This window comes from Lucilia sericata, unplaced genomic scaffold (assembly GCF_015586225.1).
Source record: "Lucilia sericata isolate MDLA Ls3-8-SP2 unplaced genomic scaffold, ASM1558622v1 Contig000082F_arrow, whole genome shotgun sequence".
Classification (NCBI taxonomy): Eukaryota; Metazoa; Arthropoda; class Insecta; order Diptera; family Calliphoridae; genus Lucilia; species Lucilia sericata.
Window position 1 is genome coordinate 329069 of NW_023994115.1, and position 17057 is coordinate 346125.

General features: G+C 30.7%; 3 protein-coding genes across 3 annotated transcripts; all 3 read right to left on the bottom strand.

Annotated features, from left to right (window-relative positions):
- Window positions 1–15: 15 nt before the first annotated feature.
- LOC119599578 (beta-mannosidase-like) lies at window positions 16–7211 on the bottom strand. Its single transcript, XM_037949389.1, has 11 exons — window positions 6909–7211; window positions 3429–3572; window positions 2861–3365; window positions 2714–2798; window positions 2442–2616; window positions 2094–2379; window positions 1724–2034; window positions 1238–1656; window positions 960–1166; window positions 721–900; window positions 16–649 (listed from the first exon to the last, which is right to left on the bottom strand). Exons 1-11 carry the CDS (start codon window positions 7027–7029, stop codon window positions 212–214), a joined length of 2871 nt encoding a protein of 956 aa, XP_037805317.1. The 5' UTR covers window positions 7030–7211; the 3' UTR covers window positions 16–211.
- Window positions 7212–9284: 2073 nt separating this feature from the next.
- LOC119599573 lies at window positions 9285–9978 on the bottom strand. Its single transcript, XM_037949383.1, has 2 exons — window positions 9711–9978; window positions 9285–9642 (listed from the first exon to the last, which is right to left on the bottom strand). Exons 1-2 carry the CDS (start codon window positions 9922–9924, stop codon window positions 9392–9394), a joined length of 465 nt encoding a protein of 154 aa, XP_037805311.1. The 5' UTR covers window positions 9925–9978; the 3' UTR covers window positions 9285–9391.
- A 615-nt stretch (window positions 9979–10593) lies between these two features.
- LOC119599584 lies at window positions 10594–11298 on the bottom strand. Its single transcript, XM_037949396.1, has 2 exons — window positions 11006–11298; window positions 10594–10936 (listed from the first exon to the last, which is right to left on the bottom strand). Exons 1-2 carry the CDS (start codon window positions 11220–11222, stop codon window positions 10686–10688), a joined length of 468 nt encoding a protein of 155 aa, XP_037805324.1. The 5' UTR covers window positions 11223–11298; the 3' UTR covers window positions 10594–10685.
- Window positions 11299–17057: the final 5759 nt, after the last annotated feature.

The following is a 17057-nucleotide window of genomic DNA, read 5'->3' on the forward strand; positions in this document are numbered from 1 at the left end:
GAAATGTTATTGGGTTTTTGTTAGTTTATTGACTTCATAGCCCTGATAATGAAAAACATATATGTATATAAGTTTAGTTTTGGTATATGATTTATAATAATAGAAACATACATTCTATTGTATACATGTATAATTTTGCCATACTGAAGTTTTAATTTATAAATACATATTTAATGCGAGATAAAATAATATTAATTTAATTATATATAGTTTATACTTGATTTAAATCGATCTCAAAATCAGCAACATCACTTTTAACCTCAACCATTATATCATTATTATTCACCCTTAAGGGGTTTTCATCCGTTGTACTTGTATCCATTGTCTCCATTGTTGGTGTAACGTTGTTATCGTTATTATTATTACTACCGGGTGAATCTCCTAATATCAAATCATTAATTGTCATAATACGTATGTTTTCTTTGGTAAGAGTAACACATGGTGCTGCTTTCAATTGAAATTCTAGGTGAATCACCTTAATGGGTGCCGTTATTATAACACCATTTTCCGAAAGTTTATATTTCTCGACAGCAGGATGATAAAGTTCCAAATAAACAAATACAGCGGGTTTTTTAACAGTTATTGTAATGGTATAGTATTGTATATAATCAATATTAGTATTTAAACAAAACGTCGAAGATAGACCGTACTACATACAAGAGAAAAAAAGTTTAATTGCAAAACTTAAACCTTAAAATTGTCTTAATCACCAATGCTTACCTTTAACTGAGGATCTGACAAACCATTGGTGGCAGTAATCTTGCTTGGTATTATAAAAGTACTGGATATAGTTCTATTATTTTGAGATAACACAAACTTCAAAAAACAATTTTGACGTGTAAAGGGCTGACTGAATACGGTACTCATATCCAAGTAATCAGTATTAATACCATTAGAAGTCTATAAAAAGATTTTAAATTAAAAACGGAAATATTTCGGAAAACTTTGTAAATAAATACCAATGAAACTTCCCATGTTATAGATCTTCTATGATATAATTCAGACCATAGGAATGTAAACATTGTTATATTAAACTTTTCAGGTTTTTCAATATCGTTAACTGTTTCTTCTTTAGTAACGGTGACATTGATGCGAGAATTTTTTACATCCATTAAGGCTATAATAGCGGTGGGAGCCATGAATTTTTTAGACCAATTCCAAACCATCTATTTTAGGAAGGAAATATATTTTTAATGATAACTCTACTTAATGCATTACAACTACTTTATGTTCTAACCTTATAGTTACCAAAATAATCGATATTAGACCAAGAGGGTGCCACCCAATTATCATTTAGTTGCCAGTAAATAGCGCCCATTGTTCTCTTATGAGCTCTGTGAGATCTAAATACCTCAGTGGCAGTTTTAGTGGCCATGGCTTGTGTCAATTGTGATAGATAGATTAAAGACTCCACATTCTTTTCCCAGTCCATTGCTGGCAATGCAAAATGTCTTAATACTAATTGTAATATTGGTATAAAGGCCTTGGGATCATGTTGTCTATGCTGTACAATATCAGACAAATTATCTTCTTTATTAATAGTACGATTCCATGCTGTCAGAGCTGGTAAACTCTGAAACCCATATTCCGATATGAAACGGGCTCGCGGGTAAATATCTGGATCCATGCCATCTTTTTCATCTTCCCAGAAATGAACTAAATAAAATAAAAATTAAAGTGTACATTATCTGGACGTAATAAAACAACGTTATTATTTACTCACCATCACCATAATTTGGATTTTGCGGATCTATTGATATTTCCTTCTTACTCTCTTCCACTCCCATTGAAGGTGACGAAATCATTGGACCTGCCCTAGGATTAAAATCATTACGTGATATAACATTGAGCTCATGACGTATAGTGCCCATAAACATTTGCTTATATTCCTCCTCTAGACGTGCCGAGTCCGCGCCCAATTCTGTTTTATTCTTTGTCAAATACAATTCAATTTCATCGTTAGTCACAAACATACATAAGCTGGGATGGAAAGCTAAACGTCTAGCATTTTGTGAAGTCTCCAAACGAACAGATCTGAAATAAAAAATAAGTTCTATAATTTCTAATATCAAAATTAACTATAAAACTCTTACTCTACAAATGAATCGGTAAAGGGATAAGTGGAAGCAGTGAATGCCAAATCTTGCCACACCAAAATACCATAGAAATCGGTTAAATTGTAAAATGTATCCGATTCATAGAAACCACCACCCCAAACTCTTAACATATTCAAATGGGTTTCTTTGGCTGATTTTATAAGATGTAATAATTTACTTTCTCTGTACGAATATTCGGGTAAGATATGGGAGGGCATAAAATTGGCACCCTTAATAAAAATTGGCTGATCGTTAACTTTAAAATAAAAAGTGCGTCCGAAATCTGAAAAATTATTTAAAAATTATTATTATATTTATATAAGGGAAGTTGAAAGTTTAAGGTACCATCTAAATCCTCTTCCAGTTCTATGGTGCGAAAACCTACATCTATGGTTTTTTGAGATTTTGTTCTCGATTTCAGTCTAGGTCCGGCGGGATTTAAATAACAATTACTTTCAAAATATAAAGGATACAATTTCTGTTCTCCATAACCATTGGGCCACCATAATTTGATTTTGGTCTAGAAACAAAAAAACAATAAATTTCCAAAATTATATTACAATAGTCTTAAAAATGTGTGTAAAACTAGGTTTACGATTTGAATAAAAACTACTCACCTTTGGTATATCCACTTTAAATTCTATTTTAAGAGAGTTGTAAGAAATTTCGCGTTTAAAAACTATAGGATTATCTAGAAGTTCTCTAAAAAAATAATTAAAAACAATAATTTTAATATTTTCACGCAAAATTCATTCACTACTTACACTGCTATAAACTTGACATCGCAGAAAAACTTCTGACGTATATCGGTACTAAGAAACAATCTCATATCCATAGTCCAATGTGTATCGTTATGACGTAGCGCCACATCGACATCTCTCATTATGGCCACTTCATAGTATTCTAAATCTACCGGTTTCCATATTCCCATCGATGGTGCAGCTAAATTCCAATCTCCACCAAAACTTGCCTGCATTTTTCTCAACATATTACGATGACACTCACCATTTGTACGAACATGCGGACAATCGGGAGGTACATTGATTCCATTTTCCTTGAGATTTTCCGCACGCTCCTTTGCCGTCAAGACGGGTGATTTTATTTTGATTTCCAAAATATTGTTAGACTTTAAATAGGTACTAATATCAAAGGAATAGCGTATAAACATATTTTCAGTTTTACCAATTTCATAACCATTTAAATGTACTGTGGACACTGTATCTATACCATGTAGAGTGAGATTAACTCGTTGTCCCTTGTCAATAGTGACTGAAAAATTATAATTGTATTATTAGCTAAGGTTTTAAGTAATTTTTTCGTTATTGAACTTACCACCGAAGACTGTGGAAAACGTCCAATTGTCATATGCAATCCAGCGTAAGCTGTCGTCATTCTTCGACTCCAAAATACAACCATATTCCTCTTTTAAAGCTGTATATACCCCAATGGGACTTTTTAAATTATTTATGTGAATAGCTAAAAAAATATAAATATTAGAAATTAAAGCTTTTAATAGAAATACAAGTTTTTAGACACAATATCCTATGTTAGGTTAAGTCGGGTAGAATTTTCGCTATTTAGCGAAAAAAAAACCTGAGGCAATATAACCTCAGATTACTTTTACTACTAACCTTGATTTAGAATCGTTAATAATAGTGGACCATATAAGTTTTTAGTCTCCTATTCCCATTCGTCGATTATGGTGGCCATTTAGCCTATTGCGATAGTTTTAAACGACCCCTCCCTTTTTATGCTATTTTGCGACACATTTGATTTGATTTTCTTACCGCCACCCATTTATCGATCATGTTTGATACCACACATGGCCAAGGCAAACCAATTTAGGTTTTTGCAATTTTGTAATTTACCAATCAACAGCTAGACTAGACTATAGACATGGCTAAACTATAACTAGATTATAGATTAGACTATAGACTAGACTAGTCTATAGACTAGACTATAGACTAGACTATAGACTAGACTATAGACTAGACTATAGACTAGACTATAGACTAGACTATAGACTAGACTATAGACTAGACTATAGACTAGACTATAGACTAGACTATAGACTAGACTATAGACTAGACTATAGACTAGACTATAGACTAGACTATAGACTAGACTATAGACTAGACTATAGACTAGACTATAGACTAGACTATAGACTAGACTATAGACTAGACTATAGACTAGACTATAGACTAGACTATAGACTAGACTATAGACTAGACTATAGACTAGACTATAGACTAGACTATAGACTAGACTATAGACTAGACTATAGACTAGACTATAGACTAGACTATAGACTAGACTATAGACTAGACTATAGACTAGACTATAGACTAGACTATAGACTAGACTATAGACTAGACTATAGACTAGACTATAGACTAGACTATAGACTAGACTATAGACTAGACTATAGACTAGACTATAGACTAGACTATAGACTAGACTATAGACTAGACTATAGACTAGACTATAGACTAGACTATAGACTAGACTATAGACTAGACTATAGACTAGACTATAGACTAGACTATAGACTAGACTATAGACTAGACATAGACTAGACTATAGACTAGACTATAGACTAGACTATAGACTAGACTATAGACTAGACTATAGACTAGACTATAGACTAGACTATAGACTAGACTATAGACTAGACTATAGACTAGACTAGACTATAGACTAGACTATAGACTAGACTATAGACTAGACTATAGACTAGACTAGACTATAGACTAGACTATAGACTAGACTATAGACTAGACTATAGACTAGACTATAGACTAGACTATAGACTAGACTATAGACTAGACTATAGACTAGACTGTAAACTAGACTATAGACTAGACTATAGACTAGACTAGACTACAGACTAGACTATAGACTAGACTATAGACTAGACTATAGACTAGACTATAGACTAGACTATAGACTAGACTATAGACTAGACTATAGACTAGACTATAGACTAGACTATAGACTAGACTATAGACTAGACTATAGACTAGACTATAGACTAGACTATAGACTAGACTATAGACTGGACTATAGACTAGACTATAGACTAGACTATAGACTAGACTATAGACTAGACTATAGACTAGACTATAGACTAGACTATAGACTAGACTATAGACTAGACTATAGACTAGACTATAGACTAGACTATAGACTAGACTATAGACTAGACTATAGACTAGACTATAGACTAGACTATAGACTAGTCTATAGACTAGACTATAGACTAGACTATAGACTAGACTATAGACTAGACTATAGACTAGACTATAGACTAGACTATAGACTAGACTATAGACTAGACTATAGACTAGACTATAGACTAGACTATAGACTAGACTATAGACTAGACTATAGACTAGACTATAGACTAGACTATAGACTAGACTATAGACTAGACTATAGACTAGACTATAGACTAGACTATAGACTAGACTATAGACTAGACTATAGACTAGACTATAGACTAGACTATAGACTAGACTATAGACTAGACTATAGACTAGACTATAGACTAGACTATAGACTATACTAGACTATAGACTAGACTATAGACTAGACTATAGACTAGACTATAGACTAGACTATAGACTAGACTATAGACTAGACTATAGACTAGACTATAGACTAGACTATAGACTAGACTATAGACTAGTCTATAGACTAGACTATAGACTAGACTATAGACTAGATATTCCAAAATTTGAATTTATCCCAATAGAATCTAGATATCAAATTTTGACCAATTTACAAACTTCACTATCAACGCGAATTTTAAGTATGTTAAACCTATGGTCACCCTCTTACGAATATTGTCCCCTATTAGTCTAGTGTATTTTTCTTAAAAATGTAGATTTCTAAATTTAATTTTTATTTTATTATTACTCTCAGAATAAAGTTGTGTAAAGATTGCTACTGCACCTTAAGGTTATTAATTGTATATAAACAGTCAATAAAAAAAAACTAACAAATACCTAATTTTGCACGCTAAAATTGATTAATAATTGTTAGAGTTACAATTTCTTATCTTATCGCCGAGAGCGTTTGTGTTCATCACATTGATATAAAATTAAATTTTTGAATTGTTATTGATTACACTTTGTACTTCTCTTTTTATGTTCTAAATAAAAAAGAGTTAAACCAAAGAGAGTGATGTTATTAAATTAACCCATTTTAATCAAAATTTATGTAACGTCTTTTAATAAGTTGTATATCCATTGTTAATAAACAAATTCTTGAGATCATAAGACACCAAATCGAGAAAAGTATTGAAAAAAGAGCCAAACGATTAAAGTTAGACCTGTCATTTAAAAACTACAAAAAAACTGTTTTATGTCTAAAGAAAATTATATTTCAATAGTTTATTTAGTATAATTCAGTTTCTCTTTATTTAAAATATTTAAAGAACCAACCATTATATTTATTCCATTATCCCTGGAGACCAGGCAATTTAACTATTATTTATTTCACTATTCCCTATTGTTTATAATTTTTCCCCTTAACAGGTTAAATGATAGATAAAACGAAAGTTATTTTAATTTTCTCTCTATCTCCCGCACTCTCTCCCTATATTGAAGTGTCAATTGACATTGATAAATATATTAAGACTTTATTTTCAATATGTTTTATATTTAACTTTGATAATTATAAATAATATTTTAAGAACACTGTCTTAATTACGATTTAATAATAAATTTTTATGTTAAAATATTTTTAAATATTGATTTATAACAGTTTCTTTTTATTTATTTGTCATTAAATTGTTTTGAAACTTACTTCCATTTTCATTTGACAAATTCCAGGCATTTAAACTGACAATTTTAATTTTATCACCTTTTATTTCACAGCATATTTGACAGATAATTATTAATATTAAATAAATTTTAGCATATTTCATTATGATTTTAGGGATAATTTCATATTATATTTGAATTTTTTTAGTAATTTCCCGATATTCTATGATTTTGTTTCGTTATCACGAGTACTTGTTTTCTTGAAAACAAAAATATTTCCTCGACAGGTGTAGCCGTGACTGATAATATTTTTATTTTGGTTAACAGCCGTTCTGTTCGTTTCAAGACTTTGTCGAAAACTGTTTGAACAGAAATTTATTTACCAAAAGTTCTCGTCTACTATTTACACTCAATTTAATTGTTATTATTTATGTTTAATAAACTTATCAGTAGAAATTTAGAAGGAACTGATTTTTAGTGTGTGTATATCTTTAAAATGCAATAACAAACAGGGTGTTTAGATTTTTTTTTAATGATGATATAATTAAAATTTTAATTGTAGTCAGTTACACATATATGGTTTTGTCGATATATTATTATGCCACGCCCACTATTCAGACCCCACCCAATTGTATACTATACTGTAAGTTCAATATTTGTCGAAATAGTCGATAATAAAAGGTGCAACGTCCACCCATTTTAATTACAAACACACATCATTGTAATATGTACTATAATAATTACAAAGATTTTAAAATTTATATTAGTTGCTATGGAAATTTCGAAAAGGCACAAAAAAACGTAATGCTTAAAATATATTTATTAACTAGTTTTACAGTCGATAATAATAATTTAGTATTGTTAGTTATAAATAAAAATTCGATTATTAATATTGGTGTAAGGGTTTGTGCTGATGTTTGTAACATACAAAAATATTCGTCCTATACCCACCTTAAAGTATACCAATCGGCTTAGAATCGTTTTCTGAGTCGATTAAGCTATGTCCGTCTGTCCGTCCGTCCGTCTGGCTGGCTGTCCATGTAAACCTTGTGCGCAAGGTACAATTGGATGAAATTTGGCACACACTCTTTTTTTTGGCCCAAGGACGAAGCCTCTTGAAAATGGTTAAAATCGGTCCATTAGTTCACCTAGCCCCCATACAACAGAACGCCCCGAAAAGGGCTTCTGAGCTCATAATTATTTAAAAAATACCTGTATATTGATAAAAAGCGGCACAACTAAGTTTTATACGAGCCTTTTATACGATAATACGAGTCTTGATGACCTTGCCAAATTTCATAGAGATCGGTTCTCATTTGACCCTAGCTCCCATACAAAGTCCCCTTCAGAAAATTTCTTGAATGTCCAAAATTAACTTATAAACACAAATATCGCGATGAAATTCAGCACAATAAAATATTATGTACATATAAATATATTCACAAAATTTTATCAGGGTTGGTCCATATTTGCCCCTAGCCCCCATATAAAGCCTCTTTCAAAAAATTTGTTTTTCATCCATAAATTGCTTAAATGTATCGGAACAAGGTAATAAAAGATAAATGCTTTATTATGAAAAATAAATCACATTTAATATTCATAACTGGTGTAGGATATCATATGGTCGGTCACGCCCGACTATACTTTCTTAATTATTTATTTATCAAAATTTTGTAGAACAAATTTTATATTACAATTTTAAAAAATATGATTTTTAGCATACTTTTAGGCAGAGTGTATTTCATAAATATTTAAAATTGTTTAATGAAAATTCAAAATTGGCTGTATTATATACATACCTTCATAAATGGAAAAAGTGTATAGTTAGTGGTTACATAGTGAATCTTATCTTATTAAAAGCATATATTTGTCTAGAATTTTTAACATCGGATTTATTTTAACAAATCTAACTTTCGGTTTATCTAAATGAAATGTTTTAGCTTAGTCAGATGTGTACAATTGTACATACATATGTATGTACACACATGGTAATGACATGTACTTACTGACTAGAACTTACTTTTGAATAATTAATAAATACCGCCTGTATTACCAAGAAGTAGTCTAGTAATGACTTACAAATAACTATATATGCAAGTACTTACGTTTTTTCCTTGGCATTTTGTTATTGAATGTTGTTTTTTACAAAAACGAAAACAAGTCAAAACTAATAGTAATCGCAGTGGACTTGCTATTAGAACTTGGATTTTTTTTCTTATTAAAAACAAAACTACTTACTTAAGTCCTTATTTGCCAATGTTCGTTGTAAGTACTTACCGAACTCCATATTTATAAGCGAACGTGGTAAGTTGTTGCCTCAACTGTCTTCAACGTCTAAGAATAATGACTTAAAATGCTATTATGTAAGCATTTTACTCCCTTACTGTGTTACCTTATCAGAAAATCAGGTTGAAACCTATTCGGCCTTGATAATTTGTAATATATTATTTAAATACATATATAAAAAGCTATTAGCATTATCACATTTCTTATAAATCGAGATTAAATATTAAGATTCTTAAATTTTTAAAAGGTATAAAAATACGCCCAGTAATTAAACATCAAAGTATTCCAAGCATTAACAGTTACGCCAATGTAACGCAAACCAACAGCACCCTCATTAACATAACACTTTACATTGGGGTATGTTACAGAGTAAAGAATCTCAACATAAGACAAAACTACGCCACTTCCAACTTTGGGACAACGTAATTTTAATTCAGCATCATGAGGAGAGTTCCATGAAGTGTTATTATTCGCTATACAAGCCAAACGACCTAAAGTTATAGTATAATTTAAATAGGTAACTAATATAAAAAACGTATTGCATATTATCAAAAATCACCTGATTGATATGTACCAACGGTACATTTATATGTGTATATGACAGCTCCGGCATCTGATTCAGTTACATTCAACAGTTTTAAGACAGCAGTCTCTGCTGGACTGTCTGTAACATTATTTTCGACATCTATTACCTCGATATTATCAGTTTTGCAGGGGACTATGACTAATGAAACAATCAAAGTTGTCACAAAAAATTGTTTTAATTTAAACATTTTTCTTGATTCATTATTAGATTTAAATACTTGATGTTTACATTTAAGACTGTGCCGGACTTATTTAATGGAATTCGTATTTATTTGTTTAATAAATTGAAATTATTTTCTTATCGCAATTTCTTAATCAACAAACAATATTTAGATTCATTTGTGAATCATATTTGAAATGACATTAATTGTTGTTTGTTTTGACAGACATTTTCATCAATATTCTGTACTGTGAATGGCTAAAGAAAATCTAACAATTATTTATCCTATATAAGTTTTCACAGAAGTCCTTAGAGTTGTCATCCAAAAATTATTTTAATTGGAAATATACATATCAATCGGTTAAACCATAATCAGGGGTTGAGTTATTGGGCCCTATCTGTACGATTAAATAAATAAATATATTTACTATTGTTATTTGTTTTGTTTAAATTTGTTTTATTCAAATTGATAAAGTAACTCTCAGAATTACAATGTATTGCTATTGATTAAATTGGGTGACTGTTCATATTAGATAAAAATATTTGCCCAATGTATGAATGAAAACCTTACAAAATGTTATTGACTCCATATGAATTTCTTAACTATTTTCGAAAAATCCCAGGAACCAATAATTTAAAAATATTATTTAATAATCAACTTTAAAATAAAACGTATTAACTTTAAACCCCTACGGAATTAGTTTACATTCATGAAATATACATAATCTTACTATATAGTATTATCACTTTTATTTGAAAACGAGATTAATTATTTAAATCCTTAAACATTTAGTAGGTATAAAAATTTGCAGAGTAATTAAATATCAGAGTATTCCAAGCATTAACAGTTACGCCTATGTAACCCAGACCAACTGCTCCCTCATTAACAAAACAATTTACACTTGGAGATGAGACCGAATAAATGATTTCAACATAGGACAAAGTAAGGCCACTTCCACTTCTGGGACAACGTAATTTTAATTCAACATTGTGTAGAGAGTTCCATGAAGTGCTATCATGAGCAGTACAAGCCAAACGATCTAAAATTAGAATTGTTTTATATATTAAAACCTATACTAAAGATAAAACATATTATTTTCCCAACTTACTTGATTGATAAGTACCAATGGTACATTTGTATGTATAGATGGCAGCACCAGAATCCGATTCAATCACTTTCAACTGTGTTAAGACAGCAGTCTCTGCTGGACTTGTGTCTTTAACATTCTTTTCAACTTCGGTTACCTCGATAGCATCAGTTTTACAAGAAACGATGGCAATGAAGGCTATTAATGTTGCTACAAAAAGTTTATTGACTTTAAACATTTTTCTTGAATTATTTTTAGATATAAACGCTTGATGTTTCTTTTTCAGACTGTGGTGGACTTACAGAAGTACTTTCGTATTTATAGGTCCGTTTTGTTTGTTAAATAGCTTTCTTATCGCACTTTTTAATCAACAAAGAATATTTAGATTCGATTGTGAATCATATTTAGTTTTAACCGCAAACAGTATTTTATTGCTGTTTGTTTTGACCGACTTTTTTGTCAATATTTCTACCATAAATTGATAAAGAAAATCTGAGAAGTACAATCTACATTTCTTTTTTTTTTTTGTTTATCTGATAATAGTTTTCTGAGAAAATTTTGGATCTATTAATATTTCTATTGGTGTATTTAGGAGATTAAATAAACAAATATGTTTTCTAATGTTCTTTGTTTTGTCTACAACTTTTTATATAAATTGATAAAGGAAATCTCAGAATTACAATGTATACTTGATAATGGTTTTGAAAAGGAAATTGAAAATTTATAACTATTAATTAATTTAACAGTACTACATTGGAGGCAAGTTCTTCCCACGATCGGTTCTAATAAGACTTACAAATAGGGAGTTAAAAAGTTGCTCTGTTGTGGTCATTGAAAAGTAAGTTGTTGTGTAAGTAAAAGTCATTGTGGAGTAATTGCAGGTTGGGTCTATTTGAATAAAACCTAGTATTATATATACATATGTGTGTAACTGGTTTCGTTGGAAAGGTTCTCTAGATTTTTAATATGTATTTTCAAAATTTTAAAAACAAAAATAGTGAAATTATGTGATGACATATATTTTCCATGTTGATCATTAAATGCAGTCCAATTGAGAAAGTTTTAAAATCCATTTTTTTATTCGAAAAACCTTAATCGTAGTTCCTTAAATATCACTCCAAAAGAAAATATGTGAACACTCATATTTCCGACCAAAAATCAATTCGTATATGACCAAGTAAGATTTCTTACCGAATCTTATATACTAGAGTGTTCAATTACTCGGGTTTTTGTATTATTCGGCTTATTCGACAAATAATTATTTGAGGTTTTATGTTAGCCGGTTAATAATCGGATAATTCAAAATTATTCGGTTAACCAAATAAATAAAAAGAAGGAAACTGGATCTTTCTTATGGCCTTTTTACAATATTTTATAATTTTTAACATATTTGAGTTCAATTCTATGTCAATTTTTTATGTTTTTTTCTTCTCATGTGAATCCTTTTTCTATATAAAAAATTATGTTAATTAATTTTAATTTTTTGAGATTTGTTCAACTAGTTCCAGAATTCATACGTTCCAATGAACCAGTGTTCATTGTGAACCCATTCTAGAAGTAGGTAAATCAGAACAAATTCTTAAAATGTTTCTGAAGAATTGATTTAAAATCATCAAATAAATTTAAGGAGATATTGAATTTTATATGAAATATATATCAATGTTACAATGTTAAAAAGTGATTTTTTATTAATCGGTTAATTGATAGAAATTATTCGGTTTATTCGTTATTCAAAATTTGGCATTTTTCATTTATTCGAGCGATTAATCGACAAAAATTCATCGATTAACCGATCACCGTTATATTTCGGAATTAAGGTAAACAACTTAAATGCTTTGTTATTAAATATAATCCAAATTTATAACATACTCAGTGGTGTAGGGTATCATATGGCGGCCATGCCCGACTTTCCTACTTGTTTTTAAATGGGAACTTATCTCATTTTAAAATTAGGGATTTGTTTTATATGAAATAAATCCCCAAAAATGGGGTGTAATTTCATTATAAGTTAGGAAGTTATTTCATTTCGTTAGGGCTTTTTTATAGATCAATAAATAACGCTCTAATGGAGAAAATAGTGAAAATCTAAGATGACGAAAACATAAAAGTCAATTTTCTGGCCAAAAGGAAGGTCCTAGGGCAAAAAGGATTAAAATCTGTGATCACTTTTATCTCCCACCAAAATTAAAGGCTGAACGGAAGGCCCTAGGGCAAAAAGGATTAAAATCTATGATCACTTTTATTTCCCACCAAAATTAAATTTTTGAGTGAGCACATAAAAGTCCATTTTCCAAAATTCAATTTTTTTGTGAAAACATAAAAGTCAATTTTTTGGCTAAACGGAAGGCGCTACGGCAAAAAGGATTTAAATCTGTGATCACTTTTATTTCCCAAAAAATTCGGTTAAACGGAAGGCCCTAGGACTGTGATCTCTTTTATTTCCCACATTTTGTGGCTAAACGGAAGGCCCTAGGACAAAAAGGATTTAAATCTGTGATCACTTTTATTTCCCAACAAAATTCAATTTGTTAGCGAATACATAAAAGTCCATTTTCTGGCTAAACGGAAGGCCCTAGGGTAAAAAGGATTAAAATCTGTGATCACTTTTATTTCCCACAAAAATTAGATTTTTTAGTGAAAACATAAAAGTCCATTTTCTGGCTAACGGAAGGCCCTAGGACAAATGGGATTAAAATCTGTGATCACTTTTATTTCCCACAAAAATTAGATTTTTTAGTGAAAACATAAAAGTCCATTTTCTGGCTAAACGGAAGGCCCTAGGACAAAAGGGATTAAAATCTGTGATCACTTTTATTTCCCACAAAAATTCGATTTTTTAGTGAAAACATAAAAGTCCATTTTCTGACTAAACGGAAGGCCCTAGCGTAAAAAGGATTAAAATCTGTAATCACTTTTATTTCCCATCAAAATTCGATTTCTTAGTGAAAACATAAAAGTCCATTTTCTGGCTAAACGGAAGGCCCTAGGACAAAAAGGATTAAAATCTGTGATCACTTTTATTTTCCAACAAAATTCAATTTTTTAGTGAAAACATAAAAGTCCATTTTCTGGCTAAACGGAAGGCCCTAGGGCAAAAGGGATTAAAATCTGTGATCACTTTTATTTCCCACAAAAATTCGATTTTTTAGTGAAAACATAAAAGTCCATTTTCTGCCTAAACGGAAGGCCCTAGGGCAAAAAGGGTTAAAATCTGTGATCACTTTTATTTCCCAACAAAATTCGATTTTTTAGTGAAAACATAAAAGTCCATTTTCTGGCTAAACGGAAGGCCCTAGGACAAAAAGGCTTAAAATCTGTGATCACTTTTATTTTCCAACAAAATTCGATTTTTTAGTGAAAACATAAAAGTCCATTTTCTGCCTAAACGGAAGGCCCTAGGACAAAAAGGATTAAAATCTGTGATCACTTTTATTTTCCAACAAAATTCGATTTTTTAGTGAAAACATAAAAATCTATTTTCTAGCTAAACGGAAAGCCCTAAGACAAAAAGGATTAAAATCTGTGATCACTTTTATTTCCCAACAAAATTCGATTTTTTAGTGAAAACATAAAAGTCCATTTTCTGGCTAAACGGAAGGCCCTAGGACAAAAAGGCTTAAAATCTGTGATCACTTTTATTTCCCAACAAAATTCGATTTTTTAGTGAAAACATAAAAGTCCATTTTCTGCCTAAACGGAAGGCCCTAGGACAAAAAGGCTTAAAATCTGTGATCACTTTTATTTTCCAACAAAATTCGATTTTTTAGTGAAAACATAAAAGTCCATTTTCTGGCTAAACGGAAGGCCCTAGGACAAAAAGGCTTAAAATCTGTGATCACTTTTATTTCCCAACAAAATTCGATTTTTTAGTGAAAACATAAAAGTCCATTTTCTGCCTAAACGGAAGGCCCTAGGACAAAAAGGCTTAAAATCTGTGATCACTTTTATTTTCCAACAAAATTCGATTTTTTAGTGAAAACATAAAAGTCCATTTTCTGGCTCGATATTTTAGTGAAAACATAAAAATCCATTTTCTAACTAAACGGAAAGCCCTAGGACAAAAAGGATTAAAATCTGTGATCACTTTTATTTTCCAACAAAATTCGATTTTTTTGTGAAAACATAAAAGTCAATTTTCTGGCTAAACGGAAGGCCCTAGGACAAAAAGGCTTAAAATCTGTGATCACTTTTATTTTCCAACAAAATTCGATTTTTTAGTGAAAACATAAAAGTCCATTTTCTGCCTAAACGGAAGGCCCTAGGACAAAAGGGATTAAAATCTGTGATCACTTTTATTTTCCAACAAAATTCGATTTTTTAGTGAAAACATAAAAGTCCATTTTCTGGCTAAACGGAAGGCCCTAGGACAAAAAGAATTAAAATCTGTGATCACTTTTATTTCCCACATAAATAAAATTTTTTAGTGAGAACATAAAAGTCCATTTTCTGGCTAAACGGAAGGCCGTAGGACAAAGAGGATTAAAATCTGTGATCACTTTTATTTCCCACCAAAATTCGATTTTTTAGTGAAACCATAAAAGTCCATTTTCTGGATAAACGGAAGGCCCTAGGACAAAAGGGATTAAAATCTGTGATCACTTTTATTTCCCACAAAAATTAGATTTTTTAGTGAAAACACAAAAGTCCATTTTCTGGCTAAACGGAAGGCCCTAGGGCAAAAAGGATTAAAATCTGTGATCACTTTTATTTCCCACCAAAATTCAATTTTTAGTGAAAACATAAAAGTCAATTTTCTGGCTAAACGGAAGGCCCGAGGGTAAAAAGGATTAAAATCTGTGATCACTTTTGATTCTCACCAAAATTCAATTTTTTAGTGAAAACATAAAAGTCCATTTTCTGGCTAAACGGAAGGCCCTAGGACAAAAAGGATTAAAATCTGTGATCACTTTTATTTCCCACAAAAATTAGATTTTTTAGTAAAAACATGAAAGTCCATTTTCTGGCTAAACTGAAGGCCCTAGGACAAAAAGGATTAAAATCCGTGATCACAGGATTAAAATCTGTGATCATTTTTATTTCCCACAAAAATTCGATTTTTTTGTAAAAACATAAAAGTCCATTTTCTGGCTAAACGGAAGGCCCTAGGGTAAAAAGGATTAAAATCTGTGATCACTTTTGTTTGCCACCGAAATTCAATTTTTGAGTGAGAACATAAAAGTCCATTTTCTGGTTAAACGGAAGGCCCTAGGACAAAAAGGATTAAAATCTGTGATCACTTTTATTTCCTAACAAAATTAGATTTTTTAGTGAAAACATAAAAGTCCATTTTCTGGCTAAACGGAAGGCCCTAGGGCAAAAAGGATTAAAATCTGTGATCACTTTTATTCAATTTCTGAGTGAGAACATAAGAGTCCATTTTCTGGCTAAACGGAAGGCCCTAGAACAAAAAGGATTAAAATCTGTGATCACTTTTATTTCCCACAAAAATTCAATTTTTTAGTGAAAATACAAAAGTCCATTTTCTGGCTAAACGGAAGGCCCGAGGGTAAAAAGGATTAAAATCTGTGATCACTTTTATTTCCCACAAAAATTCGATTTTTTAGTGAAAACATAAAAGTCCATTTTCTGGCTAAACGGAAGGCCCTAGGACAAAAAGGATTTTCCATTTCTGGCTAAACGAAAGGCCCTAGGGCAAAAAGGATTAAAATCTGTGATCACTTTTATTCAATTTCTGAGTGAGAACATAAAAGTCCATTTTCTGGCTAAACGGAAGGCCCTAGGACAAAAAGGATTAAAATCTGTGATCACTTTTATTTCTCACAAAAACTCAATTTTTAGTGAAAACATAAAAGTCCATTCTCTGGCTAAACGGAAGGCTCTAGGTCAAAAAGGATTAAAATCTGTGATCACTTTTATTTCCCAACAAAATTCCATTTTTTAATGAAAACATAAAAGTCCATTTTCTGGCTAAACGGAAGGCCCTAGGACAAAAAGGATTAAAATTTGTGATCACTTTTATTTCCCACAAAAATTAGATTTTTTAGTGAAAACATGAAAGTCCATTTTCTGTCTAAACGGAAGGCCCTAGGACAAAAAGGATTAAAATCTGTGA

Bases quoted from the DNA above. Each gene is read 5' to 3' on its own strand.
- LOC119599578 (XM_037949389.1), bottom strand. From the start codon at position 7,029: ATGAAATATGCTAAAATTTATTTAATATTAATAATTATCTGTCAAATA. The intron at 3,366-3,428 runs GTAAGTTCAATA...ATAATTTTTCAG, and splicing joins GTTTTCCACAGTCTTCGGTG to TCACTATTGACAAGGGACAA. The intron at 2,380-2,441 runs GTACCTTAAACT...ATAATTTTTCAG, and splicing joins ACTGGAAGAGGATTTAGATG to ATTTCGGACGCACTTTTTAT.
- LOC119599573 (XM_037949383.1), bottom strand. From the start codon at position 9,924: ATGTTTAAATTAAAACAATTTTTTGTGACAACTTTGATTGTTTCATTA. The intron at 9,643-9,710 runs GTGATTTTTGAT...CTATAACTTTAG, and splicing joins CGTTGGTACATATCAATCAG to GTCGTTTGGCTTGTATAGCG.
- LOC119599584 (XM_037949396.1), bottom strand. From the start codon at position 11,222: ATGTTTAAAGTCAATAAACTTTTTGTAGCAACATTAATAGCCTTCATT. The intron at 10,937-11,005 runs GTAAGTTGGGAA...TTCTAATTTTAG, and splicing joins CATTGGTACTTATCAATCAA to ATCGTTTGGCTTGTACTGCT.